We start from the raw sequence: 12966 nt of genomic DNA, 5'->3' as shown, positions 1-12966 counted from the left end.
CCTTGTTATAGGTCATGTTTTTATTTTCCCTCTTGCCTATCTAGTAACTTTTGATTGGATGCTAGATCTAATTTTTCTGCCGAAGTATTCTTCCTGTCTTGGTCAGCTTGGGCTGCCATAACAACACATCACAGGCTCTTTGGTTTAAACAAGAGAAATTTATTTTCTCCCATTTCTGGAGGCTGGAAGTTTGAAATCAGTTTGCCAGCATGGTCAGGTTCTGGTGTGGGCTCTCTTCCTGGCCTGCACATGGCTGCCTTCCTGCTGTTTTCTCATGTGGCAGAGAGAGAGAACCCAAGCTCTGGTCTTTCTTCCTCTAATCATGGAGGCTCTACCCTCATGACCTCATGTAACCCTACTTACCTCCCCACCTCCAAATACCATCACACTGGAGGTTAGGGCTTCAAGATATGAATTTTGGAGGGACATCTTTTGAGTCTGACATCTTTTGTTAAACCTTGTATGTGAGATTCATTCGTGCTGTGGTACGTAATTGTAGATCGTTGATTCTCATTGTTGTGGAATATCCCATTGTGGGAATATATCATTTGGGTTATTTGCAGTTTTAGGCTATTAAGACCTGTTGAAGTAATATAAAAACCTACCAGGGTTGGGGACCCGGATTATAGGGATGTCCTGGGGTTCGTGTGGCTGAGCTGAAGGAAATCCTGTCTAGGTCCAGATGGTTTCAGTGTGATAGTTTAGTGCAGGACTTGGCAGACTACGGCTCGCAGGCCAAACCTGGCTGTCTGCCTGTTTTTGCACGTACAGCTTTACTGGAACACACTCCTGTCCGTTCGCTTACGTACTATCTGTGGCTGCTTTCCTGCTATAACAGCAGAGTGGAGTAGTTGAAACAGAGACCTTCTGGCAGGCAAAGCTGAAAACACTATCTGGCTTACAGAACTGTCAACCCCTAGCTTAGTATCTTGTTCTCTACTCACTGTTAATCACTGAACTGTGCCAGCGATGGCAGGGGCTGGGGTGGGGTGAGGCTGGGGTGGGGGTTCCTTCTCTCCATTGCGTGGGGCGCTGCCTGTAACCTCCCTTGGAGAACTCTGCCTCCCTGCCTTCCTTTCGTTCAAAGGCTGATACAGTCAGATTCCTGGGCAGAGTGTGGTGGGCGTCAGCTCCCTGTTATCAGGGAGCACGGAGATTATGTGGACGCTGCCCCAGAGCCCTGTGGGTAGTCCTCCCCACCTCCTCCTCGGGCCCCTCGCAGGAGTTCACTGGCTCTGCGGGAAGGGCACATGTGCTTCTGGTTTTCAGAACCACCCTTCCGGCAGGAGGAAGAGCTGGTGTGTGATAGCTGTGTGACCCTGAGCAAGGCACCATCCTGCCCTGGGCCCATTTCCCTCCGGGAAAAGAAGCTGGGCTTTAGCGTCCCTTCCAGCTCCCAGAACTTCCAAACTCCCACAAAGAACTGGCTTGGTTTAAGCTTTTTTTTCATGTGGGACTGTTTTGAAAGAGGCGATCCTTTTATGCTCTGTTTAGGGTCCAGAGTGATCGCAGTCTGGAGGGGCAAGGCCTCCTGATCCCGACAGATGGCCTGGGACTCCCCCTCAGTGCACTGGCTCTCAGGGCCAGGTTGGGTCTAGGGTCTGTGCCCTCTGGTGTCCTTTCAAGTGACCATGAGCATCTCTGGTGTTCCCTGGACTCCCCAGACCTGGACTCCGGATTTCCAGTTCTGGAGAGTGAGTGCCAAGGACTGTTGGGTTTCCACCTGGCATGATTTATGGTGGCGGAGCTTAGGCAGTGGGAGGTGCAGAGGCCCTTGGAGATCATTGGTCTCTACCTATTCAGTTTTGCAGGTTGGCAAACTGAAGTCCAAGAGAGAGGGATGGCTTGCTCAGAGCCACAGGGTGAGTTAGGAACAGAACTGAGACAGTTCTATCTTCTTCCACTCCCTGCCCTGTTTTCTTTCCATCATCCTTTCCCCACCTCACTTGAAAAGCCTCCAGAAGGCATCTGTTTCCTTAAACTCTGCTTTACTCTTGTCTCCAGAAGCCCAATGAAACAGATGCCTCTGGAAAGGAGGACCTTGTCTCAGGACAAAGCTGCAAGTCGTTGGGGGATGGTGCGCAGAGTGCTTTCAATCCAGCAAATGCTTGTGGCGTCTTGAGGGTCCTCGCGGCCGCTGTTCTGCCTCCATGTCAGGGCAGGGCTCGCTCAGTGCTCCTGGGTAAGCACATCACTCGGGATACTTCTTTGAATTCTTACAACCCTCCTATGACCCAGGAAGGGTCATCCCCATTTTGCAAAGAAAAACAGGCTCAGAGAAATTTCTGGACTCGCACAAGTCCTGTCATTTGTTGCAGGGTGGAGCCGGAACCAGGACTGGCTGACCCATGCTATTTTTTCAGCGCTGCCCTGGACTCCCTCGGGTCTCGGTGCTTGCTCTTGGGTTTCCTTCTTGTTTTTTTCTGAGGCTCCCTCTGGTGGCCCAGGGGCAGGGGTTCTGTGAATGTCACCCTTCCTCAGCCAGGGGAGTCTGCAAGAATCAGGGGCCGGCAGGGCACGCCTGAAAGCGTTTCGCGGCTGCTGGCGGTTTGTCTCGAGCTTGTGGAGGAAAGTCCTCTGGAGCCCGCAAGAATTGCCTAAGTGCGTTCGCGCACTGAAGTGAAATCTTACAGGAGACCAAGCCCACTACATCGTGGGTGATGAGGGGCTGCTTTTGACCTCCTTGGCGTTGAAATCCTCCTCCAGTCCAGCAGGGCCTGGCTACATGTCTACACTTCCGCTGTGTCTGGGACCTGCTGGGTAAAGGCTTGCCCACTTGGTGAGTGGACTCCGTGTGGCTTCCGGAACAAGGCAGGGCTGGACCAGCCCAGAATGCCCCCCAGGAAACCTCTCACCTTCTTTCACAGAGGCCTTTGCCTAAGGTGGAGAGGTCACTACTGAATCTTCACAGTGACCCCCAAAGAGGGCCTGACTGGACACAGAGTGATCCTCCCCACCTGATGATGTGGGACGTTGGCTTTAGGGTTGCACAGCTTAGAAGCCCCTCCTGCGGACTGCCACGCCGCCGGGCACTGTGACTGCCCCGTGTGGTGGAGGGCACAGGCTGGTGCCCGCTCTTCCTGCCTTGGGTGGCTGCCCTGAGGGCAATGAGATGACATGATGTCAGGACAGAGACACGCAGGTTTGTTTCTTGACTTTGCCACCAGCTAGCTGTCTGACTTTGGGCAAATAACCAAATCGTTTTACATCGGAACTTTCCCATTTGAAAAATGGGGGTAATAGTACCAGTGTTATGGGGTGTGGAGGGCCTCTTTAGGTGTATTGTGTTTAATGCAGCACCTGGCACCCAGGAAGGGGTGGTGCCCTGGTGACCACCGCAGGGTATGCACCTGATGGTCCAAGGCTGGCCTCCCTTTGGGCTTGGTGGGAATTGGGCTCCATTCTTTGGTAAGGAATTTAATCAGGTCATAGAAGAGAGACAAAGGAGGTTACTCTGAGGCTGGAAGGCACCTTAACTGTCACTCCCAGATGGTTGGCAGCCAGGAGGACAGCCCAGCTCCATAGACCATCTGTCCCAGGGAGGTCCAGGGAAGGGTCTCCACGGGGAGCCAGGCAAAGCTGGCCAGAGTCCTGGATCATTCAGGGGGCTGTCGTGAGCTCCCAGACAGGTCACTTCCCCAGTTTGGTTCTCCCTCAGTCTCCTTGTCTCTAAAACAACTGTTGGTCCCTGAAGGTCCTGCCTTGGACCACTGTTCACTGAACCCATGATCTGACATGGGTCCCTGCCCCCCCAGTTCCTGTCTTTCTGGTGCAAAGTTAACTTTAGTTCTTCCTGTAAAACAGAATGGAAAAAAACACAAGCTCTCATTCTTAGAGCCCCGTTGTTGTGAGAGAAGGAGAACTGGGTTGCGGTGGTAGGGAGCTGGTGTCTCAAGCTGACTGTATTTGGCAAAGGGTTTCCGAGGGGCAGACCTTCCTCACTGTCCCTCCTGGCACCGGGTGGTGGGTGGGTTGTCATGGAAAGTGGTTAGCAACCCTGAACAGAATAGAAAACACCGCTGCCCTCAGAGGGCTTAAGTGGGGGGGAGGCACAGTAGACAGACAGACAGCTCATGTGGTCTAGGATATGTGCCATGAAGAAGATCTAGCAGGGAAGGAGATCAGGAGTGATGGATGGGGAGCGTCCACATAGCATGGCAAAGGGAGATGTGTTTGAGGAGGAGAAATTTGAAGAGACCTGAATGGAATGAGGGAGGAAGCCAGGAAGGGATATGGAGGAGGAACGTTCTAGGCTGAGGGATCTAGTCAAGGCTCTGAGGCAGGGATGAGTTTGGTGAGTTCAAGAAACAGTAACAATACCAGGGTGGCCCAGAGAAGGGGATTGGGACCGGGGAGCCGGGTCGGAGATGGTGTTGGAGACGCACGCCACAGCATGGCTGCCCATGTTCTTGTGGTCTACGGCAAGGAGTTTGAATTTTATTCTAAGTGTGAAAGGAAGTCATCGGAGCATTTTGAGGAGGGGAGTGATCTAGACATATTTTTAAAGGATTGTTCTAGTTGCTTGGGGACCTGTGGGGAGACGGTGGGGAGGCCCCTGCAGGGATGAAGCATGGACAGGTGGGAGCAGAGAGGGTATGCTATGTATTTTGAAGGTAGGACTAACAGAGGGGTCCTGATAGGTTGAATGTGGAGTTGGAGGGAGAGAGCTGTCAAGCCTGAGGTCTAGGTTTTCTGTCTTAAATGAGTAGATGGTCAGTGGTGCCATTTGGTGAGAAGGGGAGAGGTGGGGAGGAGCTGCTCCGGTGTTGGGAGACCACAGCTCCATTTGGGGGCACGTGAAGATTGAAATGTTACTAGTCATATTCATTGGACAAGTCAAGTAGGCATTGGGGTGTTTGACTCGGGAGCAGCTATGGCTGGAGTTTAGGATTTGTGAGTCAGCCGTGTTAGTTATGAGATCATCTAGAGGGATCAGGGGAGGGCAGGGGTCCAGGACTGAGCAGTGAGGTTCTCCAGCATTTAGAGGGCTCTGAAAGATGAGGACAAACCCACAAAGGAGACCGAGAAGAAACAACAGGGAGGGTGGAAGACAATTGTGTGTGTACACTTGGTGTCCCAAAGCTGAGTGCCTCAGTGACAGAGAGAATGACCAGCTGTGTTGGGTGAGATCAGGTAAACTGAGGCAAAAGACGTGACCCCCCCCCCCGCTTGGCAAGAGGGAAGTGAGTCATTGGAGACCTTGAGGAATGGTGGGGAGAGAGGCCTACGGGGATTCGGCAGGTGGCGACTGGTCACCTTCAGGCTTGCTTACCGTGCAGTGTCAGACACTCGGGAAGGGAAGGGAACTGGTCGTGTACCCCATCAAGGCAAACGAAGCCCTCTTCATCAACTCATTAATCCAATGGGAGGATGGAAAAGTGGGAAATCAGCACAATGTGGTGGAAAGGACCACGTGTCGGCTCCGGAGAGCCTAAGTTCTGGCAGCAGAGGGGTCTTTGCCCGCGTGGCGCAGTGCTGTCTCCAGTGCTTGAGATGGTGCCTGGCACTTACTCAATGCCTGTTGAATGAATGAGTGAGTGAGTAAATGAATGAACTAAACAGAGACTTGGGATCTGGGCCTTCTCACTTACTGCTTGGGATTGTTACTGAACTGAACTTGGGTTCGCTCACCCGACTTGCAGCAAAGCCAGTCCTTTTGCTACCAGGTTGTGGTGAAGGGAAGTACAAGGTTTATCGCAGAGTGCCCAGCAAGGAGAACGGGCAGCTCGTGCTCAAAAGACCCAAACTCCCCGATGGCTTTCAGTCAAGGGTTTTTAAAGGAAATGTTAGGGGTGAGAGTCACAGGGTATATGATTAACTTGTGGACTTCCTTCTGCTTGGTTAGTGGTGATGTAACAGGGAGATGGTTGGGGAATCTGAATCATCTGCCTTCCGGTTCCAGTCAGTCTGGGATCCACATACCTCTTCAGGTCAGCGGGTAATCACCATCCTCTACAGGGTTGGGGGGGGGGGTGGTCTTAGTTTCTGCAGAACAGCTCAAAGATAGTGTCATATTGTTATCTAAATCCCTTCTGGAGGAACCAGGAGTCCTGTGACTCTGTTGTTCTAATCAGTAGCTGCTTGAGTCTGCTCTTTGGAATGGGGGGAGAAGGGGAGGGGAGACCAACAAGAAGCAGCGGGCACAGAGGGGCTCATTGTACCCAAGAAGGCCCCGCAGGGTCCTGCTCGGTTTCAGTCACCCCTTTTCTTTGATATTCCTCAATCTTGAGGGAAACAGGGGCGGGACGAGAAAGGGAATAAAGTTGTGGATAGAGAGATTAATCATCAACTTGTCAGGGAACTCTGTTTCAGAGGAACTCGGTTTCAGAGGGACTCGGTTTCAGAGGGACTCGGTTTCAGAGTTTTGGTCCTGGCCCTCTCAGCTCTCATGCTGCTTTGTTAGGTGGGGGAATCAGGGCTTGGCAGGACTCCATCACTTGGGGTCCACAGACTGCTGTGGGAACCCGCAGTAAGGAGTCTGAGAACCCTCTGAAATTCCCTCCAAAACATTGGGCATGTGCACATTTTCTGAAAGTGGCCTGTGACCCAGAGGAGGTTGGGAACTCCGGGGCTTTCTCTGAAGGCCCTTCTTCCGAGTGCAGCCTGCTCGGGCTTGCAGTGAAGTAGACAGGAGTATCCTAAAGCTGGAGAATACACTTGGGAAAGTTGCAGCCACAGAGAACCTTGCCCTGTTGTTTACCGAGAGGTCCTGATAAACGGCAGCAAAATGCCAGCAGAGTATAAAGCAGTTAAGCAGAAAGATGCGGGGCTGCTTAATTTGTAGAGGCCACGTGGTGTCTGTTTTCTATGAAACAATCCTCTGGGGTGTAGGAATCTGTGGAGTGTATTTGGGCCTTTTTGTATTGACCTTTTTGTCATGGTGCACGTGAGGCACCTTAGCCCCGGTGGGTTCCTGTGTGTAGGAGGTCAGGTTTGGGGGGCACTGCTTTTCTGGGGTGAGCACTTGGCCTGGTGCAGGCTTCTTTTAATTCGGTAACATAACCAGGCATTTCCTGAGCGCAGGCATGCCCTGCAGTGCCGAGTGTAGGCACCACAGTGAGGAGCCTGAGCCTTGCCAGCAGATGGCCTGGGCGGCTGCTTGTCTGTGCTTGGAGTCTGTCTCCGGGGCTGGAGGCCCGAGGTGGGCGGCACAGGGGGTGCTCTGTCCTAGGCAGGGCTTCGCCTGCACTGGGAGCCCATGAAGGCTCCTGGGGCAGCCATCATGAGGGGTGATGTCTTCTTACACACCAGAGAGTGCATTGAAATGAGTAGGGGGCTTGTGGAATGGGGAAGAAATGGGGCGTGGCCTGACGTCTCTTAACTCCATAGTCTCTCCTGGACAGAGTCTGCTCCGAGATCTTTGTCTCTGCTCTCCAGAGCATGGGGACCTCTGGGGTTGAAGGAATTGGTCCCAATGGTCTGGGAAGATAGGTGTGGGTTATCTGAAGAGCCTCACCGTCCTGTTGTGCTGGTGTAGAGTCCCTGTCATCTGCAGGGGCCAAGGGGGCCGCCTTGCCCTGGTTCTGCCCAGCCTGGACACGAGCCAGGAACACGCCCTGACTAGCAGTGTGGTCCCTCCTATGAGAAGCATGTTCGTGGAGCTGGTTTCTGACCTACCTTTCTCTCTCTCTCTTCCCGCTGTGCCTGCTCAGTTGGCTGGAGTTGTCTTCCTGGGTGTCGGACTATGGGCGTGGAGCGAAAAGGTAGGTGTGACTGTCACTAGGACCCTGAGCATCAGTCCGCCAGGTTTGTTTGTCCCTTCCTCCAAACTCCTCCCTGACGAGGTTCGTAGTCATTAATCTTTACAGAGCCGGCTCTTGGAAGTTACTGAACTTATGATGAAAACTCCTGGGGTCCTGCTGCTGGCCCTGTTTCCCCGTGGTAGGGTCGCTGCTAGAGGTCAAGGTTGGGCTGGTTGGGATTTTGAGCCCTGTGAGTGTGGGGAGCCCTCTCTCCTGTTCCCAGAAGCCCTGAGTCACCCTGGGGCATGTCTACAGCTGTGTCCAGGGCAGGCCTGGGGCTACCTTCTGGAATGGGTCCTGTCTGTGCCTCTGGGAGCCAGCAGGACCCTGAACACAGTTGTGTTGATTCCTGAAGCTCTTGTTCTCGTCCACGGGAAGGACCCCTGAGTCAGGGAGCAGGGCTCTGGGACGTGCCCCCTGGGCGCCCTGTAGGCACCTTTGAATCTCCTTGCCCAGCCTGTAGAGGAGAGAGGAGGAGAGAAGACCAGGCTCTTACTGTCCGGAAGGACAAGGAGCAGTTGGAACTCCAAGGATGGGACTAGAGTGGGTGTGGGCAGGGTGGAGCTTTGGTGCCACATTTTGCTCTGCAGGTAGGTGGGCTCTGGGGAAGTAGAGAGACCAGGCTGGAAACAGTGGGAGCTAAAGCTTCCTCTCGAGTCTCAGGCCCAGGGCCCTCTGTTCCTTCAGTGGAATCTCTTTCTGCTTTCAGGAGGAGGAGACAGGAGCGCTTAGGTCTGTGGGCTTTCTTGCCATGGCCTTAGGAACTGGATAAGGTCTGCCTTTGGGTTTGGGCCCCTTTAAGAGCTTGTAGTGCAATGTCACTTTGCCCTAGTGACCAAGAAGCTGGTGCAAACCATGACTCGTAGTGCCACCGTGTGACCGCCTCCGGAACAGCAGCATCTCAGCCAACGGAGCCCTGAGCCTAGGCCGGGCTACCCTGGCTCCCTGATTCTAGCTGGGTGCCTGGTCCAGCTGCTCTTTTCTCCATCCTCCTTTGAATCCTGTAGAACTGCTCTGTCCATTTCAGTTGCCATTAGCCAGATATGACTAATTATATCTAAATTAATTAAAATGAAATACAAATTAAAATTCAGTTCTTTAGTTCCACCAGGCCACATTTCAAGTGCTCAGTAGCACATGTGACCAGTGGCTACCATTGTGGACAGTGCAGATATAGAACATCTACATCATCACAGAAAGTTAGTGGATGGCGCTGCCTTCGCCTGTCCTTGGCGGGTGTGCTGTTCACAAGCGTGTTCATGTTGAAGCTGTTTTCATCTCAGGATAGTGGGGTGCTCCATGAATTGAGTGCCACGTCAACCACCAGATGGCCAGAGGCCAGGGCCCTGGGGTGCCCTTGACCACGGACCAGAGGGCCCCTCAGGGCCTCTTCCACCCCAGGCCTGGCGTCAGTACCCTGCAGGCTACAAAAGAAGTGTGGGGTCTGCCTGGGAGGCGGTCACAGCCTAGATGGAGACCAGGAACGGGAGAGTGGCTGGGGGCTGACGTAGGCAAAGATCTACTGGGCAGAGGGGCCTCTGAGGGGGTAGGTGGGGAGGGGCCGTGCCATGCCGTGGCTTTTAATGACAAGACTGAGCCTTGGAAGGCGGGTCCCTGTCCTCATTTAGGTCCGGACACAGCCCCCCAGGGCACCCTCGACTCTCTTTGAAGCTGATGTTACCCTGCTTTCTCTGCCTCTTTCAGGGGGTGCTGTCCGACCTCACCAAAGTGACCCGGATGCATGGCATTGACCCTGTGGTTCTGGTGCTGATGGTGGGCGTGGTGATGTTCACGCTGGGTTTCGCTGGCTGTGTGGGGGCCCTGCGGGAGAACATCTGCCTGCTCAACTTTGTGAGTGGCCCTAGACACGTGGTGGGAGGAGATGGGGAGGTAGGGGTGTGGGCTCTGCCGGGCAGGCCTAGCCCTTATCTGGGGGGTGGGTAGCAGCTCTTATGAGCCTCCCCCAGGATCTGGCAGTGCGGGGAGGAGGCAGCCCTTGGTGCCCTGCTGCCTAACGAAAGGTAAGATTTCAGGGAACAGTCAGATGAACCAGATCCTCATCTCTGGAGAGGCTGGGCCCCTGTGGATTTTATCTCCTAGTGGGCAGAGTCGGCTGCTCCCTGGCCTGCTCTCCTCCCCTTCCCTTGCCTTTCATCTCCCTTAAGAAGTTCCAGTTGTTTGTTTGCTACTCACCTTTGCCCTTCCTGGCTAAGATCAAAAGATGTCAGTAATGTTAGGAAATCTTTTCCCTCCTCCAGGGTGTGTGAAACTGTTGGCTGTGCAATGCAGAATCCTTAATTTCCTGGCAGAACTTCGAGTTACTAAGAGTTTAGTTTTATACTTAGGTACACATTCATTTTGAAATGCATTCAGCTAAAATTAAATAGCACCTGGTGGGGAAAACACATAATTGTGTTTTGCACTATAGTTTTTGTTGGATTTATTAGATCAAGCCTTTTTTTCTGGGCTTCATTTAGAAAGCAAAACACGTGGGCTTTTTCTCATTGTTTTTTCTCTTAAAGATTATGTTTGGTTACCTTGCTTCTCTATGAATGGAGATTTCATTCTGGAGGGCCTTATGTGTGTATATGTTTGTACATGTGCCTGTCTTATTTTGAGATATTGTTGGTTGTTGCATAGCTGCTTAGTGTGCTGTATGGCCAGTGATAACGGCTGTGATAACTTGAGCTCTACAGGCTGGAGCCCCACCTTGATGGGAGGGGGTGTGTACCTGTGACTGCAGTGGCCTTTACAGAATTCCACCACTATCGTGGCCAGGGACAGCTCTGCTTCTGCAGAGGTTTTTATGCAGTTGACTATCATATACACACATACAGAGTAGGTACTGATAACGTTAGCAACTCCAGAGTTGTAAAGAGCCCTGCCAGGGAACTCAGATGTCCTGTATCTAAAGTATGTAACCCGAGTGAACCTCAGCTTCCTTATCCCTAAAGTAGGAGTAACAAGTTTCTAGCAACTGGGATGGTTGTATGTGCGAGGAGAGTGGTCAGATAGCGTGTCTGGAGCACAGTCTCTGCCCTGAAGGAGCTGATACCTGGTGGGGTGGGATAGCCATTCATTCCCGTGATGGAGTTTCCTTGGAGTGGGGGCTACTTCATAGGAGGTGGTTGGTACATTGTCTTGGAGCTTTCTCATACTTTCACTCATCTGACTCTTACCAACGATGCAGCAGTGTGAGTAGGGATGAGTTGCCCAGAGTACCCAGCTAATAACGTGGGATTCCCCAGACTCCAACGTGGGTCTCTTGGGTGCCGAGCTCGTGCTGTTCGCAGCAGGCAGAGGTTCTCGGTCGGACAAGGATGCGCGTCTGGCTGGGAGGCCAGAGGTGTAGTGACTTCTGCTCCCGTGCTTGTCCCCCTGCAGTTCTGCAGTGCCATTGTGCTCATCTTTTTCCTGGAGCTGGCCGTGGCCGTGCTGGCCTTCCTGTTCCAGGACTGGGTGAGGGACCGGTTCCGGGAGTTCTTCGAGAGCAACATCAGATCCTACCGGGATGACATTGACCTGCAGAACCTCATCGACTCCCTTCAGAAAGCTGTAAGCACCACCTTCTCCCTGATAGAGCTTGGCTTTTCTGGCTTCAGTCTGTGTGCATGGCTCGGGGGCCAGGCTGGTGGGGAACACTGGGCCTTCCCTTCTCAGCTCTGCCCACAGCCGGGAGGCCAGGGGAGGTGCTCCCCCCCGACTCTGGTCAGGTTAGCTTTGTCTGCTTGTGGTTGCTGGCGGGCCAGGCTTGCTCCCAGGGCGCCCTCCCCCATTTGCTTTGGGCAGGCAGTCCAGCTGCACCCACGGCCACCCTACCCTCTACCCGCGCAGGGCCCGGGTCTCTCCAGCCCTGGCCACGCGGGCGGCTGCAGTCTCCTAGGTGCTGTGTGTGCTGAGGGGTAGAGCTGGGCGCGTGACTCCCCGACTGAGGCTATTCTTGTCCCCTTCCTCCTCGGGACCTTTTCCCCTTCCTGTTTGGGAGGGCAGAGCTGCCTGGAGGAAGGTTCTTCATATGGAGAGGAATGTGACCTCCCTGGACTCTGTTCCTGGGGGTTTGTCTAAGCAGTCCCAGGCCGTGGCCTTTTCTCTGTCAGGCCTTCCTCCGCCTTGTGTGTGGCTGTACCTGGAGGCTGGGACCACTGCTGTCCCCCATCCCTGCCACCCCTCCCGCCCCCCCCGGCCCCAGGAGAAACCAGCTCCCCACCATGCCAGCCTGTGCAAGGCTGTTGTTTGATCTGTGCTCTGCCAGAAAACCTAGCTTCCTCAGGAACTTTCTATATGGAACCCTTTTGTTCTGAGGAGAAAATAGAAGAGCATTAAAAATAACTATGAGCTGTTCTCCTTATTAACCAGAACTTGTTTACCCCTTATTTCATGTATTGTAGGATCCCTCAAAACCCATTTATGTGATCAGAGATCCTTCCTGTGTCGTTAGATCCTTCCTCTGTTGTTAGATCTCTTCCGTGTTCGTCTGCGAAAGTCCCCATCCCACCCTCTGCTGACATCACTGCCTCCTGTGCCTTTTCCTTTTCTGTTCAAGGCTGCCATTCTCTCTTCACTTCCACATAACCTTGGGCTTGCTGGTGTCAAGGATGCCAAGGCGGTTCCTCTCTGCACTGGCCTCAACGACATTGTAGTTTTCTCCACTGCCTTCCTCTCCTTTTAAAAAATACCTTTCCTTAGAGATTCAGTAAATGATGGAGCTTCCTCATGGTAGAATATCAGGTAGTCGTTAGAGCACCTGGAACCACGGAGGACAGGGCAGGGGAGGCGGGATTTTTACCTTAGAACCGAAAGTGAAGCCAAAATCCTGGTTGTGGGCCTGTGATTACGGCCATAACCGTGAGAGCTGTAAGGGCAAGTGTGAAAACGACATCTGCTCTCGGATTGGGATGCCACTGACGTCACAGTGCCGCTTTCACTGTGTTTGGTTTTACGATTTTTTAGACAAATGGGGTTTTTCTTTGCTGCTTCACCAGATAGTGGGGGGTTCTGGGAAGGGAGGGTGGAGACCCCGGGTCAGGGGCAGAGCTTTGCTTGCGTTACCTTTCACCCCAGCCATAACTCTCCTTGGGAGTAGACTTCAGCAGCTGTTTCCTGTAAAGAGGCACGAAAGGTGACTGGGGTCAGCTTGGACCTTTCCTGGGGAGGAAAGCACACTGCCCACAAAGAGGTGTTCTCTCGGCGGGCAGTAGAGGACCACATCAGAAGGAGAGCGAGA

The 12966-nt window shown here is 53.2% G+C and overlaps 1 protein-coding gene across 3 annotated transcripts in view; it reads left to right on the top strand.

Moving 5' to 3' along the window:
• The window catches only part of TSPAN14 (tetraspanin 14), a 55374-nt gene that overhangs the window by 35815 nt on the left and 6593 nt on the right, over window positions 1–12966 (top strand). For all 3 annotated transcript variants that reach the window (XM_079900300.1, XM_079900298.1, XM_079900299.1), the window contains 3 exons: window positions 7653–7703; window positions 9447–9593; window positions 11127–11297. In XM_079900300.1, coding sequence (XP_079756426.1) covers window positions 7653–7703; window positions 9447–9593; window positions 11127–11297 — 369 coding nt within the window. The remainder of the gene's footprint in view (window positions 1–7652; window positions 7704–9446; window positions 9594–11126; window positions 11298–12966) is intronic.

Source organism: Stenella coeruleoalba (genome assembly GCF_951394435.1).
Source record: "Stenella coeruleoalba genome assembly, chromosome: 16".
Lineage (NCBI taxonomy): Eukaryota > Metazoa > Chordata > Mammalia > Artiodactyla > Delphinidae > Stenella > Stenella coeruleoalba.
Note: the sequence above shows the minus strand (reverse complement) of the source record. Positions and strands in the feature narration are given on the sequence as shown.